Below are 22,603 nucleotides of genomic sequence, written 5' to 3' on the forward strand. Positions count from 1 at the left end.
ACAAAAGCTTTAAAAACAATCTTGTATATTGCATATTCTCCTTTTAAACACGGACTGTTTACATATGATGAAATGAGGGCCAAGTGGAGGTTAATATGTACACATACATACTGTAACTGTCATCTCTATAGAGGCTCAAGCTACTATTTAACACAGCATTTATTCAAACATCTTTCATGCAGCTGAATGAAGCTGCATACATGAATTGTAAAGCAATACAATAGAAAAGAAAAACGACAAACAGCACAAAAATGTGCTTCATTCAAAAAACCAGCAGTACAACTAACACGAATTCCACTTAAACAAGGTTCTTAGGTTGGTTAAGATGTACGTTAAGAAGCATTAATTCTTCAGTGAGTAAACAGATGTGAACTTTTTTCTTCACACTAAAACACTACAAAACCTTCAAGTCATTTTAAAAAGGAAAATGGAAAATACTTTATACTCTCAATAAAGAAGTTCAGGGTATCCTCAATTTACTTTTAGTAAGGCAGGTAAGCTCTTGTTTTAATTTAGTTCTGGTAAAATCAGTGCTGACCCATCATGAAGGGTAAAATCAGTGCAAAATTAGAGAGGCCCAACAAATACCTGTGTTTACCTGTGCCAATAAGAACTCCTCCCTCAAACAGGAAGTGACGAATTAACCATACTCCTATCATCAGGGAATATCATATCTACATGTAGCTGACTGGCATATTAGTATTGAAAGAGTGAACAATTCAACTTTCGCACGAGAACCAACCAGTACAATAAATTAAATATTAAAATAATATAAAAAATGTAGCTACTATTAAGGCTGAGTTTGGTGAAGGAAAAAAACAGTAGCGTAATAAAGATTGATGTTAAGTGACATTTCTTTTTAAATTAGAGGAGTAACGAAGAGAAGCAAACCAGAAATATTTTCAGCTTTTCATATAAAATCAAGGTTCTGGTTAGGAGCTTTAAAGTGCAACATTTCTACTGAACATTTTAGAAAAACTAAAATCCCTTTTTTCTTCTCAAGCGCTTAATTGTGAAATCTAAATGAACTAACAAGCCCCTCTAAGCTGCGTTCATAGGAAAGATAACCATGATTTTGAACACACCCAGCTGTGTGGAGACAGCTGGGAATTCCTTTTCCTATTCAACCACCAAATTCACCAACCATCTAAAGTGAGAAGAGCGTATGAAAAAGAACTTCCTAAATGGCATGTATGCTTCTGATCTTCCATTATTCCAGGTATTGTAGTAACACGACTTCCACTGCTGCACTGATTAGAGGAGATCATCACTGTGCTCCTTGGTCTGGATGATGTCATGACTGCTGCTTGTTGGCTTCCTCCTCGTAGGCATTCCCTGTGCCATTCTGGACGTATGCAGAGCCTGAACCTAGCCCGTATAAGTGACCACAGTACTTTGCATCATCGATATGATCCTCAAAGAACATCTGGAAGAAAATAAGGGAAGTCATCAGATAGAGGATACTAGTTTGCATATCTGCCATTAAATGTTTGGTGGAGTATTGCTACAACAGCTGCATTCAATGACAGGGAATTGCAGTGAAATGCACTATATATTCAATAAGATGCCATTTATATCATGCTTGGCAAAACATATATGGAAAGACAAGGTTGCGCCCACACAAGGGTTCTCCCAGTGTTTTATTTCCCTCCAGTGCCAAACAATGTTTCACCAACACAACAATCTGAAATTATCATCTGTGAAGGCAAAATGCGATGCAGATGAAAACAGAACCCAGGGAGAAGCACCCAGCGGAGCAGGTGAAAACAGAACCCAGGGAGAAGCACCCAGCGGAGCAGGTGAAAACAGAAGCCAGGGAGAAGCACCCAGCGGAGCAGGTGAAAACAGAAGCCAGGGAGAAGCACCCAGCGGAGCAGGTGAAAACAGAAGCCAGGGAGAAGCACCCAGCGGAGCAGGTGAAAACAGAAGCCAGGGAGAAGCACCCAGCGGAGCAGGTGAAAACAGAAGCCAGGGAGAAGCACCCAGCGGAGCAGGTGAAAACAGAAGCCAGGGAGAAGCACCCAGCGGAGCAGGTGAAAACAGAAGCCAGGGAGAAGCACCCAGCGGAGCAGGTGAAAACAGAAGCCAGGGAGAAGCACCCAGCGGAGCAGGTGAAAACAGAAGCCAGGGAGAAGCACCCAGCGGAGCAGGTGAAAACAGAAGCCAGGGAGAAGCACCCAGCGGAGCAGGTGAAAACAGAAGCCAGGGAGAAGCACCCAGCGGAGCAGGTGAAAACAGAACCCAGGGAGAAGCACCCAGCGGAGCAGGTGAAAACAGAACCCTGGGAGAAGCACCCAGCGGACCAGGTGAAAACAGAACCCTGGGAGAAGCACCCAGCGGAGCAGGTGAAAACAGAACCCTGGGAGAAGCACCCAGCGGAGCAGGTGAAAACAGAACCCTGGGAGAAGCACCTAGCGGAGCAGATGACAACAGAACCCTGGGAGAAGCACCTAGCGGAGCAGATGACAACAGAACCCTGGGAGAAGCACCCAACGGAGCAGATGACAACAGAACCCAGGGAGAAGCACCCAACGGAGCAGATGACAACAGAACCCAGGGAGAAGCACCCAACGGAGCAGATGACAACAGAACCCAGGGAGAAGCACACAACGGAGCAGATGACAACAGAACCCAGTGAGAAGCACCCAGCGGAGCAGATGAAAACAAAACCCAGAGAAAAGCACCCAGCGGAGCAGATGAAAACAGAACCCAGAGAAAAGCACCCAGCGGAGCAGGTGAAAACAGAACCCAGTGAGAAGCACCCAGTGGAGCAGATGAGCAGAACCCAGGGAGAAGCACCCAGCGGAGCAGATGAAAACAGAACCCAGAGAAAAGCACCCAGCGGAGCAGATGAAAACAGAACCCAGAGAAAAGCACCCAGCGGAGCAGATGAAAACAGAACCCTGGGAGAAGCACCCAGCGGAGCAGATGAAAACAGAACCCAGGGAGAAGCACCCAGCGGAGCAGATACAAACAGAACCCAGGGAGCCTCCTTGTCCTGTGACAACTATGTGGACAACTTCTCTCATACCTCTCTCATCTTGAAGAAAGCCATGCCAGTGAGTAGTGAGTCAGAGCCAGCTTGGTGCTGAGGTCCAATCCTCTCCAAGTCCAACTGATCTGCCACTTCCTGCAGCCCACCCTGTCAATCAAACACCCTGTTGGTAACTCATACCAAATCTTTCTAAGTGCTGCTCTGATTGGTCAAAATACCAATTAGTGAAGAAAATGGATTTGGGCTGCTTATGTAAATTGAAGCTAATACATTTAGTATTAGTCCATCAAACAATAATTGTAAATGTGTACCTTGAGGTTTTTGCAGCTCTTCATAAGATACTTGACATCGTATATGATGGGAAAGAACAGACGAAGGACCTCAAAGAAGTCCACTTCCTCTTCGGGCAGGTTAGAATTGGAAAGAATCTTGATCAGATAACCAAAGTCATAGCCACTGCAAAAAAAAAAAAAAAAGAAATAAGTATTTAGTCAAAAGCATATTAGGGCAAAGATAACTGAACACTTTTAACAACTGTAATCACGTAGTGCTAGAGGGCCTACTTTGGAGCACACTGTATAACATACAAGTGTCCTTAAAAAAAAGACTACCTGTGAAAAGACAGCCACTTGACACCCTCACAAAGCACCACGCCTGAGGTCATGAGCAATTCAGCAAAGTACAACGTCTCAATCCCCTCATCTTCATGCTTCTTGAACTGGATACCTGATGTGGTCAAGAGCTCGATGGAGTCCTGGGCGTACATGTCCTCCCTGACAACGGAAAGACATGACACAGTGATACCAAGGCTTTCAGATGACAACCATCCTTACCAAAAAATGGAAGTGCTATAACAATGCAAGGGGCACACTAAGCATGAGTAAGCATTTGACAAGCTGAATGAGTGCTTGTTGCTGTTTAACCCGATGCAGTTTGACTAATAATCTCTTCTTCAATGTCTTGAAATGGAAGGTTGTATAGACCGCTGACGAGCATTTGGTCTTATTTACACAATGTGAAGAACAAAGTATTCCAACAAAGCCATTGTTACTCCAAACACTCTGTCTTCAGTGCAGCACCAAGACAAAGAAACAAATAAGAAAACAGTACCTGCGATATCATGCATGCATGAATGCATTTTATTCTTGACAAAATAAACAAATATTTGAGGGGCACTAGGAGAAAAGCAAGTATTAAACACATTGTTTATTTTGCTGCGCGGCTTCAGTGACAACGTTCAATCCCGTGGACGTCATAAAGCTAGTCATGAGCGAGACCTGATTGTGGGCTGTACCGAACACTAAACACGGGCCTGTTCTTGCCTTCTTATAAATCAGGTGTGAATGCCTTTGGATTCAACTCAAACAGTCGGTCTACTAGACCAGACCAGACCAGCAAGCTAGTCAATCTAGTCAAGTACTAACACAATCTCACATCAGTGACAGACTACATCAAATAGACTCTCTTACGCAGGTCAAACTTTATTACAGAGATCAAATATAGAAATTAGAATTTTTCAAAAAACATGCATGTAAGCTATACAATAAAATGTAAAAAAGGTTATTCCTTTTCTCCTAATGCCCCTAAAGAAAACAATGCAATTAAAGTTCAACTGGTCTTTTGGTGCTGGACAAAAGGCAGGTCATACAGCTGAAAGGCCTCTATATCACAGACAAAGCAAGTCTTGATACAAGATATGAAAATAAGTCAAACAATGATATACATCATAGAAAGGGGAGTGCTTACGTGAGGTTAAACTTAAAATTGAACTGCCACGTAGAGGTTTCTGGTGGGTATTCACCCTGTTCATTCATAAACGTAAGTCCCAGCTGGATAATCTTTAGCAAGTCTACATTACATCTCAGTAACTGGTACTGGTAGTCAGCATTGCTTCTGAACTCTCCAATCGGTCTCGCAACTACACCTGGGAACTCTGTGTCCTACAAACAGAACACAAAGCAACAGAGAAAACAAAAAAAAATGGAGCAGCGCAAAATAATCTTGCCATGTTCAGTAGTTCAGCACATCTGTAATTGTCAACCATGATTCCTTTGATCCTAACTCACCATGGCAATGTAGTTGTATTTTCTAATGACCTGGCGAATCCTTTTGAGCTCATCATCCAGGTTGTTAGCCCATACCTCACAAATTCTTTGGCTATGATCCACAGTAGCCGAGGGCATAGTGCCACCTCTACATGCAAGGCATCAAAAACAAACAAAAAAAACGTTCCTTAGAGAAGGTAACCATGGAATTGAGGTCCTGGTTATTTATTTATTTTTTAAACCTGGGGATGAAGAACAAACAACGTCAGGTTACACAACCCTGTAAGATGCCATACAACGTCACCCATCGCAGGAAAACATCCCAGAATTTAGGAACCACTCCCATTTTCTAATGGATAGCAAGAATGTAGTCCAGTCTGACACCTCAGACAAGCTCACTGCTAAAACGCATGAAAGGCAACAAAAGCTTCTTTTTTTAATCAAAATAAGCTAAAATGTACAACTGAAATAATTAATACTTGCTACTGTGATTCATACAATGAAGAATCCGAAATTATATTTTTGTTACTTATTGCTGTTTAGTAGTTCAGTTTCTTAACTCTCAGTCTCATTGACCACCAAATGTTGCAAACGCTGACTATGCAGATAATATGAATACTTTTGTTCCAATTAATTAGGTTAGTAGTATTATAAAGACAACTAGCTTTTATCGACTGTCGACATCAAGATTCCCGATTCAACAGCTCAAGCATCGTCTCCACCATGAAGTAAATTCAGGGCAATCTAGTAGCAAGCAACACTTCAACAATTATTTTTACATGTCCTCATTATTAATCAATTGAAATCACTGTGCGCCACTAGGCACACAACCCGATAGTGGCTTGATTAGTAAGGGTTAGTCTGTGTTTAATTTGATTGTGTATTGAAAACACCATTTTAATATGATGCTTCTCAGTAAATTATTTACAGAGGATTCAACATAACATGTGGTAAGGATTTAGCAACGTAATTTCTTTTAATTAAATAATATATCTACATTTTGTCTAACGAGGTATTTACATTCGATAGACCATCGGACCATTTAACGACGTTCGCTAACTCCTGTCCATCTTACTCAACAATCAACTAGCTACATTAGCTATTCCAGTTAGGTGGACTTTGTTGTCTTTGCAATGTTTTGATGTCAAGACTTGATAGTAAAATAATTGGCAACAGTACAGTAGTCACACTAACACTTGCAGGCTGTGAGTGTGACATACCCCTAGCTATCGAAGCTATTTTGCGTTAATAGTACCTGTACCAACGTTTCAATAATGTAGATCTGTACTGTTCTGTCTGATCTTACGGAAGCCAAGTCCCACTACAACAGCACTATTGTATTATAGTTGCTAGATACTGCAGTAGTACTTACTACTAGCTACTATACAATAGTTTAGTTAGTTAGTAGTAGCAAACACTTCTGTTAGCTAGCTAGTTCACCTTCCATTTTCGGCGACTGCAAACCTTACAGTGGGCACAAGATGCATCACTACCTTCTGTAATGCTCAACCCCAAGTAGTTCATGTATACCTATCAAATGAATTTGCTAGATAGTTCGTTATCTGTTTGGCAGCTGGCTAGCTAGTCGGCTACTGGTTAACACGCTACCTAGTAGCTAACGTTAAGCCAGCTAGCTAACCAACTCTTGAATATCAACCTTGACTTACCGTTCGGTAAATAAGGTATGTGCAATTAAAAGTGAACTGTTTATAAACTTACAATTACCTGTTTTAGAAAGGGTCGGGCCTTTAAACTAAGTGTTTAACAGTTTTATATTCCAAATGCCGATATCAACCCACAGCTGCCACCTCTGAACCTCCATTACAACGTCATCATCACGCATATAGTGACGTCATTGACGTAGACACGCGAGCATTTGGAGAGTCCAACCCGAACGTGCCTGCGCACACACACGCGGACATAAAATGTTTTAAAATATTATAATAATTTTGTGTTTGTCGACTATATGGCTTGAGTCTTTGAGTTGCTGAAAGATGACTCATTGACCCAGTGTGGTGTCGTGTGTGCTCTGGATCAAGTTTTCTTCAATGACCTGTCTGTATTTTGCTCTGGTCTTTGTTTCCCTCAAATTTGACCGCCAATCTGCCGCTGAGGAGCATCCTTATAGCATGATTCTCCCACCACCATGTTTCACCTTTGGGATGGTATTTGCCAGGTGATAAGTGGTACCTTGTTTTCACCAGATGTACTACTCAGCATTCAGGCCCAATCGTTTGATCTTGCTCACATCAGACCAGAGAATCTTTTTCCTCGTGCTCTCAGAATTCTGCTGGCAGCATGTCAAGCACCCTTTACTCAGGAGTGACTTCTGTCTAGCCACTCTTACATGAAGGCCTGATTGTAGGAGTGCTTCAGAGATGGCTGTATTTGTACTTGCATTTCCCCCCATCTCTGCAGAAAACCTCTGACGGTGTGTTTGAGTGGCCATTGGTCACCTCCTTGACCATGGCCCTTTTCCCCTGGTTATTGCCTTTTTATTTTGACCGGACAGTCAGACCTAGGAAGGTTCTTGGTTGTTCCAGATTTCTCCAAACTTCTAAATGATGGAGGTCTCTGTGCAGGAATATTTCAGTTCATAATACATTTTTTATAATGTTCCCAAGATCTAGGTGTCAATACAATTCTTGGAGGTCTAAGAACCTTATATGGACAGGTATTCCTTTCTTAATCATGTCGATTCAATTGAATTTGTCTGAAGAATAATCAAGGGACACAGGAAGCATCTAAGCTCAATTTGGAGTGTCACATCAAAGGAATTCTGAATTCTTATGTATACGAGATCAGTTTTTCATTTTCAATTAACTGTTACACATTTATAGAAGTGTTTTTGCCTTGTCATAATGGTGTAGATAGATAGCACAAAAACAATATTTAATAAATTATGAATTAAGAATATAACACAATGATGAGAAAGAAATGTCTGAACAGTTACCAAAGGCATTTTCTAGGGATATGCAATTTCTATGCTTAACCTGCCTTTTGGCCACTAGAGGCCTCTAGCATTCTCTGTGATACCAACTTGAAAGTAGTATATAAGAAAATACTCCTTTAAATATTACCCTCTTTACAAGAGGGTAAAATACATATTACAAATTAGACATGTAACCTTCATGAATATACATTTAAGGTGAAGCAAAAGTATTATTCAGTTAAATATTACATTTTTATTTAATGCACAAGACCATATAGAGCTAGAAACCTTAAGAGGTATTTTGATCTTTCCAAGTGAACTTTTCCCAACCAAAGTTACTCAATTCGTTAAATAAAAAATAAATATAGAGTAGCATGTAATCATATTCTTTAAAAATATAATAGCTTGAAGCACAGAGTTTGAGTCTCTTGTTAACAAATAACAACATGCAATGCTTACAATAGCAATACATATTATTCTACGAAACAGTCAGCTCCTGTGCTATGACAGTTAGATATGAGCTATGCAGATTTGTATTCATTCCATCGTTAGAACATTCTGTCCCAAATTGGTCCCAAAAGGGAACCATTTTTTGACTGTCTGTGGTGACAGCAACAGGCTGTTAGGTGCAATGCACCAAGCTCCTTTCCTCCATCTCGGTCTCCATGCCAAAACCTCCACATGCTGCAGCCTTCTGTGTTTGTTCATACCTTCATTATTTACAGCATGCACAACCAACCCAGCATCAGATGAACTAGATTTGGTTACAAAAAGCCAATTCCACAATTATGGCATTTTATACTATGTAGTCAAACAAATGTATAAATATCATATTGGACATACATAATATTTAATATGTTTTTCATTATAAAGCCTCTGACAACATCAATTAATTGTTTTATCAAATTTTTAATTGTTCTAAGGTGGGAAGAGAATAAAACCAAATAAATAATATTCATTATAAACTGGGTGGTTTCAACCCTGAATGCTAACTCGCTAAAGGTTGTGTTGCATGAGACTGTAACCCAGAGTATAAGATTTTGTTTTCCGGTTGTTACTATTCTGATTGTGATGGTAACTGGTTTATAATAGCAAAACGGCACCTTAGGGGTTTGTGGTTTAAGACCAATATACTACGGCTAAGGGCTGCTGCGTTGTGCCTGACAGCCCTGTATTCGTGGTGTATTAAACAAACACCACACTCCTTATGCCTTATTTGATTAATTGCCCATCAGAGTGCATCTCCCTTCCCTCTGAAAACAGTGTTGTCACTCTAGATCAGGCAGCAGAGTAGGCTGTCTCATCAGAGTCAGGATCCTTGGCACTTTCCTCATTTGGTGGGGAGAGACAGCTGAGCCCTGCAATGCCTGACTCCTGATCATCACCGTTGGTGGAGAGGTCTGGATCGGTGGGTTTGCGGAGCTCCTGTGGCCAGGGCAGGATCAGAAGGCTGTTTTCTGGCTCCTTCTGCTGGTAGGGTGATTTGAGGAAGCCCCCCAGTCCGCTGTAGTCCCCTGGGGTGTTGGCCAACCCCACGCTGCTGTTTGAAGGGGGAGAGGCCCATACTGCAGGGCTCCTATCGAACATGTTGGTTTCCAAGTTGACACTCTTCTTCTGCTGCTTTTCGACGTTCAGGATTTTCTTTGGTGGAAATTACAGTATAATAACTAAACAATATATATTTTAAAAAACAACAACAATAAAATAATGCTGGTTTAATGTAATACACTTAATAAAGGGTTTCACAACAGGAGTAGGCAACTAGATTCAGACGGGTTGATTATTGGCTGAACAGATGGTAGACAGGGAGCTGGAAGTCCCAAAACAAACTATATTCATATTTCTGGGAATACTTTAAAACAAATTGAATGAATGAGCAATTTGCTAGTTAAATTTCAGGTGATTGAAAAAAATAAGTAAAAAAATCCAAAAATATCATATTCATATTTCAATATGTACCTTTTTATTTACTTTACTACTAGCATAAAAATAAGCAACAAATCAGTCATCAGAACGCTTATCCTGCCATAATGTTGGCCTGTATATCTTCAGCCCTTCTGTCCTGCCATACTGCTGGCCTCTACATCATCAGCCCTTCTGTCCTGGCATACTGCTGGCCTTTATATCATCAGCCCTTCTATCCTGCCATACTGCTGGCCTCTACATCTTCAGCCCTTCTGTCCTGGCATACTGCTGGCCTTTATACCAACAGCCTTCCTGTCTTGCCATACTGCTGGCCTCTACATAATCAGCCCTTCTGTCCTGGCATACTGCTGGCCTTTATACCAACAGCCTTCCTGTCCTGCCATACTGCTGGCCTCTACAGCTGTTTCAATATGAATCCCATACGAAAACACGTGTTTTGCCTGCTCACTCATGTTTTCTTTACAAATGGTACAAATATTACCAATTCTCCAAGGGTATGCAAACATACTGCTGGCCTCTATATCATCAGCCATTCTGTCCTGACATACTGCTGGCCTTTATACCAACATTCTTTCTGTCCTGCCATACTGCTGGGCTCTACATCATCAGCCCTTCTGTCCTAGCATACTGCTGGCCTTTATACCAACATTCTTCCTGTCCTGCCATACTGCTGGCCTTTATACCAACATTCTTCCTGTCCTGCCATACTGCTGGCCTTTATACCAACATTCTTCCTGTCCTGCCATACTGCTGGCCTCTACATCATCAGCCCTTGTGTCCTGCCATACTGCTGGCCTTTATACCAACATTCTACCTGTCCTGCCATACTGCTGGCCTCTACATCATCAGCCCTTGTGTCCTGCCATACTGCTGGCCTCTATATCATCACCCTTTCTGTCCTGCCATACTGCTGGTCTCTATACCAACAGACTTCCTGTCCTGCCATACTGCTGGCCTCTACATCATCAGACCATCTGTCCTGCCTTACTGCATGGTCCCTATATAATCAAATCTTCTGTCCTGCCATACTGCTGCCCTCTATATCATCAGCCCTTCAGTCCTGCCATACTGCTGGCCTCTATATCATCAGCCCTTCTGTCCTGGCATACTGCTGGCCTCTATATCATCAGTCTTTCTGTCCTGCCTTACTGCTGGCCTCTCTATCATCAGACATCTTGTCCAGTCATACCATTTCATGGGAGGCAAGCTGCTCTTCCAACTGCTGTGTCTCCTCTCTGATGGCCATCAGGTACTCCATCACAGACTGGCGAGGATGTATTCCTCTGTCAAAACGGTTGTATAGAGCCCCCCAGAACCTACATAAACACATTTTTAATACAGTTGACAGAAATAGTTAATTTGCCTTTATATACAGTTTTGCTCAAAAGTTTGCATACCCTTGGAGAATTGGTCATATATGTAACATTTGTAAAGAAAACATGAGTGAGCAGGGGCAAAACACGTCTTTTCGTATGGGATTAATTTTGAACTGTAGGTTATAACAGAATGGCACAATCATAAAACAAAACATGGCAACAAAGAAAAAAAATCAACTGCAACTGTTCAAAAGACTGCATAACCTTAGTTCTTAATACTGTGTATTGCCCTATTTAGCATCAATGACACAGTGCAGTCTTTTGTTGTTGTTGTCCATGAGGCCCCAAGTTCTTGCAGGTGGTACAGCTGCCTATTCGTCTTGGCAAAATGCCTCCAGGTCATGCAAATTCTTTGTTCGTCTTGCATGAACCGCATGTTTGAAATCTCCCCAGAGTGGCTCGATGATATTAAGGTCAGGAGACTGTAATGGCCACTCCAGAACCTTCACCTTTTTCTGCTGTAACCAAAGGAGGGTCAACTTGGCCTTGTGCTTATGGATATTGTCATGCTGGAAAGTCCAAGAGTGTCCCATGCACTGCTTTTGTGCAGAAGAATACAAATTGTCTACCAGTATTTTCTGATAACATGCTGCATTCATCTTGCCATTCATTTTTACAAGATTCCCCATCCCTTTAGAGCTCACACACCCCCAAAACATCAGTGAGCCACCGCCATGCTTCACAGTGGGGATGGTATTCTGTTCACTATAGGCCTTCTTGACCACTCTCCAAACATAGCGCTTATTGTTGTGACCATATAATGTAGCTCTATTTTGGTCTTGTCACTCCAAATTACAGTGCGCCATGAGCTGGGAGGCTTGTCAAGGTGTTGTCGGTCATATTGTAACCAGGCTTTTTTGTGGCATTAGTGCAGTAAAGGCTTCTTTCTGGCAACTCGACCATGCAGCTCATTTTTGTTCAAGTATCGTCGTTTTGTGCTCCTTGAAACAAGCATACCGTCTTTTTCCAGAGCAGCCTGTATTTCTCCTGAAGTCACCTCTGGGTTTTCCTTTGTATCCCGAACAATTCTTCTGGCACTTTTGGCTGAAATCTTTCTTGGTCTACCTGACCTTGGCTTGGCATCAAGAGATCCCTGAATTTTCCACTTCTTTATAAATGATTGAACAGTACTGACTGGCATTTGCAAGGCTTTGGATATCTTTTTATATCCTTTCCCATCTTTATAAAGTTCCATTACCTTGTTACACAGGTCTTTTGACAATTTCTCCCCATGGCTCAGTATCTAGCCTGTTCAGTGCATCTACGTGAGAGCTAACAAACTCATTAACTATTAATACACAGAGACTATTTGCAATTAAAATGCCACAGGTGTGGAAAATTCAACTTTAATTGCAATTTTCTCCTGTGTGTGTGAACTTGTGTGTCTGTAACAAGGCCAAACATTCAAGGGTATGTAAACTTTTGATCATGGGCATTTGGGTGATTTCTGTTATCATTATGATTTAAAAAGGAGGCAAACAACTATGTGATAATAAATGGCTTCATATGACCTTCACAAAAAGCATTTTTTTGCATGATCAGTCATATTTTCAATGCCAAAATGTTACAATTTCTGCCAAGGTATGCAGAGTTATGAGCACAACTGTATGCACAACCTACTTGAAACAGTAGGGCGCAGTAAGTGGTCGCAGAACACCCTGAGTCTGGCTGTGGTCAGGTCTGTACAGGGGGTTGATGTAGTCAGTTCTGTTCTTCCATAAATAGGTCCATAGAGAGTGGGTCTTCTCCTGAAGCCTGTCAACACAAAAACAAATGACACATGTTAAGTACAACTAAAATAACATTATTCATTATTATTCAACTACAGCTAGAATCAACATATTACAAATCTCAACTGCAGCCAAAAACAGATTTAATGTCAACTATAGCAAAAAATAACACATATTTATCATACTTCTACAGCAACACACAGCTAAAGGATGTCAAAAAAAGACATTAAGGGCTGACTAGGAGGTTTTAGACTGAACTGTCATTATCACGGTCGCAAAACACAGCCAAGGAATACGAGGCCATTTTACAGAACCAGATACCCTCTATAATGCCAACACTGTCCCCTAAAGATGTTCCAGTACTCCAGTATCATAATTCCCCCATACACACAGCTAAACAAATTCAAGAGTGGTTTTAGGAACACTAGGATGACGTTAAACGCCAGATCTCAAAATCATTTAACCTTTATGTGAAGTTCTGGAACACAGTGTGTGAGGTCGATTTCCACCTCCTTCATCCCTCAAAGCACTGGAGGCTTTTCTTCTAGGAGAAGGGTGCAATTTCCCATCACACATTTCAGGACTTGCATGACAGCATTCCAGGTAGGATTGAAGCTGTTTTGAGGGCAAACGGTGGCCCTACTCCTAATTAGGTCCTTGACATTAATATATTGCTATGTACAGCTCCGGAAAGAAATTAACAGACCACTGCACCTTTTTCTTTCCTTTCCAAAAAAGTTGAACAGGAAGTCACAGTCAGTTTCAACATTTCATGACAAATAACCAAATAACCCACTTCTATGTTATGTCTTACCCAAGCTCTGTCCTCTCCTTCTGGTTATTGCCTATGAAGTTCCCATACTGGCAGGAGTAGACGTGGTGGTGTATAGTGATGAGGAACCTCTCATTGTACTCAAAGGCACAGGGGAACTGCTCCGACAGCTGCCACACACACTCCAGAAATTGGTCTATGACCGGGGACACCTCCTTAGGGTCTCCATTCAGATGATTGTTTCTGGGGGACAAGGTAACACATCTGGAATTACTGAGCGAGCCTGAATCCTAAATGGCACCACATTCTGTACATAGTCCACTACTTTTGACCAGGGCCTATTTGGTGCCCCCTGCGGAGAGTAGGGCACTATGACTAGAATAGAGCCACAGTTCCCAAACCTTTAAGTCTTTTGAGTGGTGAATAAACATTCAAAGAATGTGAAACACTTATAAATTATAATAGAATCTCCTTCAAAACCTTTAACAAACTGTAGACTTCAGTCTGGCTGTTTATTAACTACACAGTAATTTAAAGAGATTGGCTGTACAGTATAATTATGAATTAATAATTATGAACAGTATTTGTAACAATGCATTTTTTATTTATTACATAGGCTTAATTTAGTCTGTAACCTTGTTATGAACATTTGTCACACTCATCTTCACAGCATATAGTAAATGTTGCTGTATTAAAGCACATTTCCTGCAATTGTCCAGATTTTGCCAAAAACCAGAAAGGAAATGTTGCAGTTTTGAAATGTTAAAATTCTTAAAGATTATCTATATTTAATAAATGGTATATAGGTCTGTTATATTTTCTGCATTTATTTGGAAAGAGCCTTCTGGACTTGAAATAGGGTACCATTTAGAACAATCAACATTCTGTCTCATCTGCACAAAAAAATAACAGTTCACACCTGTGAGAGAATTTGTGTCCAAAGGAGACCCAGTCTCTTTCAATGAGAACCTGAATACAGGGAAAATATAACAATAGTTACATATGCATAAAGACTGCGGAAAGTGTAAACCTGTTTAACTTTCATCTTTGTCTCATCAGTTACACATGGACAGTACTGTACATAGAAGAAATACGAGACAGACAGACAAGCAGTATGAACTTCTTCACCCAATGTGTGGGGTGGTTCTACTAAGTCTCAAGATGATTGCAAGAAGTAGAGCTTTCAGTTGTAGACACTTTTTTTAAATGGAGATGCCTTTTGGCAGAAACCCAGTCAGACAGAGCAAATCCTCATGATCAAAGGAGCCAGGACCATAAGCACAGCATGGACCTACTTACATTACTGTCCGAAAGTACATTGTCAGCTACAATAATACAGCAGTGAAACAGTACGTCAGCTTCAATGTGCTTACATGTCAATGAAACTTCAAAAACCCTTAACAAACCCAGAAACGCAGGAAAAAGGAATTCTCATAACTCCAAATGAAGTGCATTCCATTCAACACGTGTTGAGCACAGGAGGGTAGCAAAAGCTTTACATATGAAACATCGAACACACCCACTGATCATGTAATAAAAGCTGTCTCTGTACGATGTCACACCTAGCCTAATCAAATTATTTATTTTACCATGAGTCCTTTTAAAGTCCTGTAGTAGGGGTCTAGGAGCACGGAGGCCACAGAGCACACCTGAGCAGTACGATCCCAACCGTCTGAGCAGTGGACCAAGACACTGATGCCCTCCTCTGCAATGGCCTACATATGCATGAACACACAATCAGATACAGGAGAAAGAGTAATATTGAGTGTAGTTCAGCCAGTGGGGTTTATCGCCCAGCCAAACTGACCTTTGTGATGAAGACCCCAGCATCTACGACAGCTTTGATGTGTTTCAGCCAGCCTGAGCTCTCCAAGCCCTCCAGGAAATAAGACATGGATGGGAAATGTGCCTCACTCACTGCAGGGGAAAAAACACCACTGGGTCAGTGGTAGACAGTGGTTTTCCTAAATCCAGACATGGCCAATGCCATAGATTAAAATGTATATTGCTTGCATTTGTCTCTTTGATGAAATGTATTTCAGAAATCTTCAAAAGAATTTACTGTAAATGAAAAAAAGAAGAGATCATGAGAAATGTAGGCCAGGGGCACACATATAGGTTAAGAAAACATATCCATTTTCTGCCCAATATAATGCACTTGAGTCAATAACCACAGGCCATTCGACACCGGACCAAACGACAAGAGAAAAGCCTGGCGACTAAATACACGTCAATTAATACAACATACAGCTAAATTCATAACATTGTTTGTTTTCCTTGAAAACAAAGTATACAAGGTAACTTCTGAACCTTTCAGATATATTTTATTAAGTCCTTTCAACTGTGACAAAGTGACAAATGACCTTAAAGAGCTTGTTTAATAAAGGAGAGCTGGCAAATAAACTCATATTTTCAATGATCATTTGTAGATTTGCCAACTCCTAAAAATAATAAACAATCCATCTCTTCCCCCCTGCTTTTAAGAGTTGACAGATGTGTTGGTGTGTGTTGGTGTGTGTGTGTGTGACCCTGAGGACTGTACTTCAAGACCACATTAGTGTGCTGACCCCTGTGAGCCGCACCTGACGTGTCACTGTGGGCAGCCTGGCAGCTGAAGCTAGCAGGTGAACGGGTTCATTCAAACTTTGTTTCGCAGCACAGGCCAAATTCCAGGAAACTATTGTTCTATGAAGAAAAATAAAAAAAAAAACGGGTTGAACTGACATAGCGATCTACTGTACTGCCATGGGATCGTTTGCCGGACAAGCCCTCTCTCTGGCATTCTTAAGAACCCATAGACTCCCTTGGGTTTCCAGGGGGCTAAGAGTTATCATAGCTAAGGCCAGTTATTATTTTCATAAGCTAAATCACATCATTCTCACGCCCTTCATCTCCCTCTTAAGGGGAAAATGGTCCCAAATCGGCAGCTTCAGGAAACAAAAATAGTTTGCAGATGAAATCCAGATGGATTCAAAGTCTTCCTGGTCAGGCCCCCACACATTACTCAGAAAGGCTCCTATGGGCCACCTTAAGTCCTGATTGCAGGGAGACGCAGTGATGGGTCATTGCATATGAAAGCCACAGGAGTGGCATGTGTCCTTGGTATCTTGATTCTCCTAAAAAATCCAGGCTGGAGCTACGTTTGGGGTAATATCTCAGAGACAGAAGACAAATCAAACCAGGGGTTGTATTACTCTGGCATTCTCAGAAAGGAAGCTCTTTAGTCAAATTTCTCTGAAATAAAGCACTCAGCAATGTACTGTATCACACTGACATTAGCTTTAATAGCTCAAACGAGGAATGCTGAGCCACAGAATAATGACTGGATGACCACATCACTGTGGGAGGTGACCTGATTCTTACCTTCTAGCATTTTTTGTAAGCTGTTCCTCATCACATGGATATTCTCAATGCCTACGAAGTGAAACTTGATGTTAGAGTAGTTGTCTTCATTTTCATAGCCTTTCCCTGCTGCTCGGTTTGCCATTGCATTCAGCTGAAAAGACCAATAGTATAATAGTATGTTGTGCTTGTTAATATTAGAATATGTGTTATGCATGGCAAGGTTAGATTTACAGTGTTCAAGTTAAAGTTAGGGTTGTGGATGTTGGTTATGGTTAGGGTTGTGCATGTTAAAAATGTGGGTTAGGGATGAACATGGTGAAGTTAGTGTAGGGTTAAGCTTGTTAAAATCAGGGTTAGGTTTGTGCATGTTGATGTCAGGGATAGGGTTGTGCTTGTTGCTCTACATGTTGTACAACCTGAAGTCCAGATGTTTAGGAGGCATTCATTTTAAGTTGTACTTAAAAAAAAACTTGAGGACAAATTATTTAAACTGCATTACAATTTTTTTTGTTTGCAGTAGCGGCAAGGTAAATTATACTAACATCAAACGTTAAGTGTCATGGCTCCACCCAGGTAGAACGTGCATCCAGGCGTGCAGGGAGAAGCTCACTTGTTATTTTGACTTTTGAAAATACAGCTCCAGAAAAAATTAAGAGACCACCGCACCTTTTTATTTCCTTTCCAAAAAAGTTGAAAAGGAAATTTTGAGTGAGGAACAGAAGCGTTCAATTTGCAGTGGTCTCTTAATTGTAACACTTCAGTTCCTCACTCAAAACCTTCCTTTTCGATTTTTTTGGAAAGGAAAGAAAAAGGTGCAGTGGTCTCAGAATTGTTTCCCGGAGATGTATGTAGCACTGCATGCAAAGTTCCTTTGCATTCTTTAGGTAACTTGACCATATCCAGACAGCAAAATGCTGTATTGATAAACAAACCTCCATCTGAACAAACAGTTGATTATGTACATTAAAACCATGCATTGTTAATGGACAGTCCTATTGGCACTAGGGCCAGGAGCTCACCTTGGGTCTGGTGTCCACCACGTACATGAAATCACTCCGGGGGTTGGACCTCACTATGGCCTCTAGCATCTGTTCATCCTCCAGGCATCGAGCACTAAAGCCGGACAGGGGCTGACTGCTCCGACAGATGGCTGCCTGAGTAGGGGGAAAGACTGCACTCTAAACAAGACAACACACTGAATACACAGTGGCCCAGTTGTAATCAATAAACAGGTAAGAATTCCTTACCAAAAGTAAAACACATGCATGTTACATATGAACCCATGTGAAGTGTTCCAAGACTCATGTTTTATTGGGATCATGTGATCTTATCTAGAGTTCATGTGATAACAGGTAATAATGCTACATTACCTGTTACAGGGTGACCTTAATGAAGACAGTGCTAAAACATGGTCTGCTAACCTGCTCTTTGTGATCCTGTTTTTGTTCGTAATATATCCAAAAACTTTTTTATATATGTATATATATATATATATTTTTTTTTAAATGGTTCTTAAAGGTTTTAGGTCTGTGGACCTGTTTTTGTGATAGCAAATTCATCAGGGAGCCCCTCATATAACTCCTGTCCTATTGTTTCCCGTCAATCATTATTCGATGTTAGTGCCACGTGTTATGTTTGGGTTCGCTTATATCAAACCATTGTGAGCCAGTCAGCCTTTGTATTAAAGTCCCTATGTTCCACTACCTCTGCGCCTGGGTGCTGCCACTACGAACCATGACAGAAAACATGGTTTCAATATATTTGAGCCGGTCTTTCTTTTGGTCCTCCTGTAATGCTGTTGGTCAACAGCTAAAGATGGTTTAACATAAATTGCCGTATCGTGAATAAAGACAGTATCCCTAACAGTTGTAAAATGGAAGCGTCTTCAGCAGGGTCAGGCCCCCAGGAGCCTTACATCTTGTTTTCTCCTGTAGCTACTGTAAGGCATAACAATATAATACATGCAATGCAGATCTGTATTTATAGGACCTACAACATTTACAGCAGTGATTAAGTCTTGATGTAATAGCCACTTCATAATTTGGTTTAAGTCACGGGGAGACTGGGCCAAGTAGACCTTTTTGTGGCTCCCAGAGCGACTTGTCCCCCCACAGCTCATAAATACAAAGCAGCAGGGAAAGCACACTGAGGCCCTGAACCCTGGGAATCTGACCTCACGGACACAAAGCACTCCAACCCAGGATGCAATATCAGCTTTAAAAAGGCTGGCCCTTACCGCCGTGCTGTGTACACAGGCAAATGGATGTACAAGTCATCATTCCTGTCAGAAGACTGAAGCAGGTTGTAGGTCTATTTAACTCTACTGAAGCTTCACTCTGGTGTAGGGCAGGTCACATGATCCATAGGGTGGGTCACACATGGCCAGTGTCCCAAATATTCCCCTATGGTCCCAGGTCAACATCATTGCACTATATAAACAATAGGGTCCTTTGGGCTACACACATGCTCTGATACTGTACTTCTGCCATGCTGCACATCAGTGCATTGAAAAGATAATACTTGTTTATCCGAGGGGTGCCCTAGGAAAGTGAGACCTGTGCCAGAAAAGCCCAACCCTGTCTGAACTAGATACCATATGAGCCTGACCGAACTTTATTACGTCCATATATCCAAATAGGAAAGTATGCCTAGGCGAGTGGGATGGGAAGAGTTGTAGATGGCCTGTTCCCCCCTCAGGAGCAATGGGCCAAAGTATTACAATAGTTCAGAGAGAGGAACTTGACTGGGCCCTGGTCAGTATTTAGTATGACCAGCGGAACATTTCGAGTAAATGAGATAACCTGACTTGAGATAACTACTAAATTACCTTTTCTGGTAAAGAAAATAAAAATAAAGTTTATTATAATGCATTTTGTGTGTGTGCTGCTGTTTAAGAAGAGCTGTCAGAACTTACATGGTTTTCTTTGTAGTAATATGACAGCGTGGGAAATCGGCCTCTGCTACGGAATTTGGAACTCCCCATGATGACTGGGGGGGTGGCTGATTTAGGCACATACAAGTCAGCAGGATATGTGTCACTCACCTGTTGGAAAATGACCACACACAAAATAATCACCATTCCTATGATCTTCTGGTTTGCATTTGGTGTGTCTTCTAGGGTGACTCCCAGGGTGCATCTGGTGCCCAGACCTTGTAGTGGTGGTTAGCTGGGGTAAGTTTCCAAAGGTGGTTGGGCAGGCCCATTCTACTGTACTCAGCCTTGAGGTTGATGAAGTCCCAGGCCTTTCTTCTATCCTCCCTGTCGCTGTTAGCATTATAGGAGAAGCAGTACAGTTCCTCATAGTGCTCTGCAACACAAAAGAGAAACACGACTGAGATACATGTAAGATACTATGAGGAAGAGAGGATTGGTGTGACCAGTAGTTCTGGCATACAATTGATCTGAAAACATTCTGTGGCGCTCACCCTTAAACAGTGCATAATGTAATGTAACTGAATGGAAAGAAACCAGATTTTTTCAAAGGTCATTTCAATGTGACCAGTGTGCACCTGGTCGAGAGAGGTGCAGCAGGGACACATGCACATCATGGCAGTCCCTCTCCTGGGGAATGACGAACTGGAGGACCTGGAAGTTCTTACATCTAACGAGCAGAGGACATCCTGTAGTTGTTGAGGCTTGTTTCTCAACACTGAACACTAAACTGTGCAGAACCTAGAGAGATAATGACAACGGATTAAACTAGGCTTAACTCCTTTCATCTTACTGTATAAAGGCCCAATATTCCTGGCAAAGTAATAATACTGGATTTCCAAAATAAAACTAAGCAGGATTGGGACGTCCACATTATATCAGGATTGTTGTGAAAGGGTTTATCAGATATCATGTTAGAGCGAAGCGGCCTACCCATGTTTCTGTTAAGATCTCAGTCTCATTCTCCACAAAGATGGTGTGGGTTGCTGTCAAGTACAAAGTGCCAACTGATGCCCTTCTGGAGGTGACCGTGTCAATCAGTCGAACATTTTCAACCTGGGAAAAAATAATTACACATAAGAGAATGGAACAGCCATAACATCATCTGGGGGGGATCTATTATATTTTAGTATGTTATCGTTTTGACCATTTAACAAAATATTTTTCGTGCTTGTTGATGGTACCTGCACCAAAACCCCAAAATGTTTACTTCATTATGTTGTCCATAGGGAAGGGAAGCAATTTCTTTGTAGCACTTTTCTTTCTGAAACTGATCAACTTGATATTCCTTAACTCCCTCCACAGCAAAAATAGGGAGGGGGGCGTCTTGCCCCATGTTACCAAGTGTTAGCAATATTTTGCTACAACTACTAGTAGCCTACCAAATCGTGAGAACTGCAGATACATTTGACACCGCACTTAAGTAGGCTACTTATTTTATCTGCGGTCCAGGGCAACACACCGCAGTAATCTTTTAATACATTTTTATATATTATATTCCATCTACTATATAAATCTAATGTTTAATGATGATTGTTTTCAACACTAAAATAAATCAAACGTTTCTCATGGTCGATAACATCTAAGGTTACATGCAATATTACAAGAAGGGACTATATGTGGCCACGGACCCTAGGTACCAAATAATGTCGTTAATGTTTACAGTGGTCTTGATACATTGAACTTTATTAATAAAATCTAGGGTTAAATGCCAAGCAAATCTGAAGCGAGGCCCGGTAAAATATGGGACAATGATCATACCTTAGGCAGTCGGATGTGCTCCATCACTGTTAACAAACAGCCAAGATGATTGCAGTTAATAGAATAAGCGACAATATTAGTCACGCTAACTGGCCGGATTAGTCATGTTCCATGTTACGCGTGCACTGCAAGTACTGTACAATCAAGTATAATCACCTATAGTCTCCATAGTCTTTCTCCTTCAACGATGCAACCCACGAATAAATAAGACTCCGCATGGTCCTAAAGCCTTTCTGTATATACCTACAATTTATATTGCACAAACAGTAATAATAATATTGATAATATTAATAACGAAAGTTTGTGGGGTGGGCTTCAGAAATATTAATGTCATCTAATTGGAAAGCCGATTATTTATGTTCACCATGCACATTTTATATAGATATGTCTGTCCCTGGCATGCTGTCCCAACAATAAATCACGGTCGGTGCCCTCCCCTCCTGAGGGTTTACAAAGAAGTATTCATGAATTAGCCAGATAACTTTGATAAATAAACTAATAGCCATGGTTGTTCATCAAAGGTAGCTGGCTATATTATCAGAGATATTTGGTAATATAATTGTTATAGCAGAATGTAGGCTACAAACTGACGATTCGCATGTTATCCAAGACGCAACATAATATATTTTTTAAATAGTTACGACGGATTCCTTAAAAAATCCATTTTAAGCATTAGGCCTACTATTTCAGCATGTCCAGGCGGCAACTCGAACTTGGCTGCCACAAGGTCTATAGCACTTGAGTTTAGTATGGGCTCTTATGTAAAATATTACTTTAGCGATCCCCAGA

At 41.2% G+C, this 22,603-nt stretch overlaps 2 protein-coding genes across 3 annotated transcripts; both read right to left on the reverse strand.

Annotated features, from left to right (window-relative positions):
- Nucleotides 1-141: 141 nt before the first annotated feature.
- On the reverse strand, nt 142-6,871 carry cnot7 (CCR4-NOT transcription complex, subunit 7). 2 transcript variants are annotated; one of them, XM_020045682.2, is made up of 7 exons: nt 6,766-6,871; nt 5,062-5,188; nt 4,742-4,935; nt 3,607-3,768; nt 3,307-3,451; nt 3,032-3,142; nt 142-1,426 (listed from the first exon to the last, which is right to left on the reverse strand). In XM_020045682.2, exons 2-7 carry the CDS (start codon nt 5,176-5,178, stop codon nt 1,295-1,297), a joined length of 861 nt encoding a protein of 286 aa, XP_019901241.1. In that variant the 5' UTR covers nt 5,179-5,188; nt 6,766-6,871; the 3' UTR covers nt 142-1,294. The 2 variants fall into 2 exon arrangements, with proteins under 2 accessions (XP_019901241.1, XP_010896367.1); XM_010898065.3 differs by having other exon boundaries at nt 5,062-5,282.
- A 1,990-nt stretch (nt 6,872-8,861) lies between these two features.
- Nucleotides 8,862-22,097, reverse strand: mtmr7a (myotubularin related protein 7a). Its single transcript, XM_010898074.4, has 15 exons — nt 21,971-22,097; nt 21,815-21,840; nt 20,987-21,109; nt 20,632-20,794; nt 20,272-20,429; nt 20,036-20,164; nt 18,141-18,275; nt 17,140-17,272; nt 15,584-15,693; nt 15,366-15,491; nt 14,696-14,745; nt 13,819-14,019; nt 12,895-13,029; nt 11,088-11,214; nt 8,862-9,613 (listed from the first exon to the last, which is right to left on the reverse strand). The coding sequence occupies exons 1-15, from the start codon at nt 21,981-21,983 to the stop codon at nt 9,251-9,253; spliced, it is 1,992 nt and encodes a 663-aa protein (XP_010896376.2). The 5' UTR covers nt 21,984-22,097; the 3' UTR covers nt 8,862-9,250.
- Nucleotides 22,098-22,603: the final 506 nt, after the last annotated feature.

The sequence above is a fragment of the Esox lucius genome, chromosome 4 (assembly GCF_011004845.1).
Source record: "Esox lucius isolate fEsoLuc1 chromosome 4, fEsoLuc1.pri, whole genome shotgun sequence".
In the NCBI taxonomy this organism is placed as follows: Eukaryota; Metazoa; Chordata; class Actinopteri; order Esociformes; family Esocidae; genus Esox; species Esox lucius.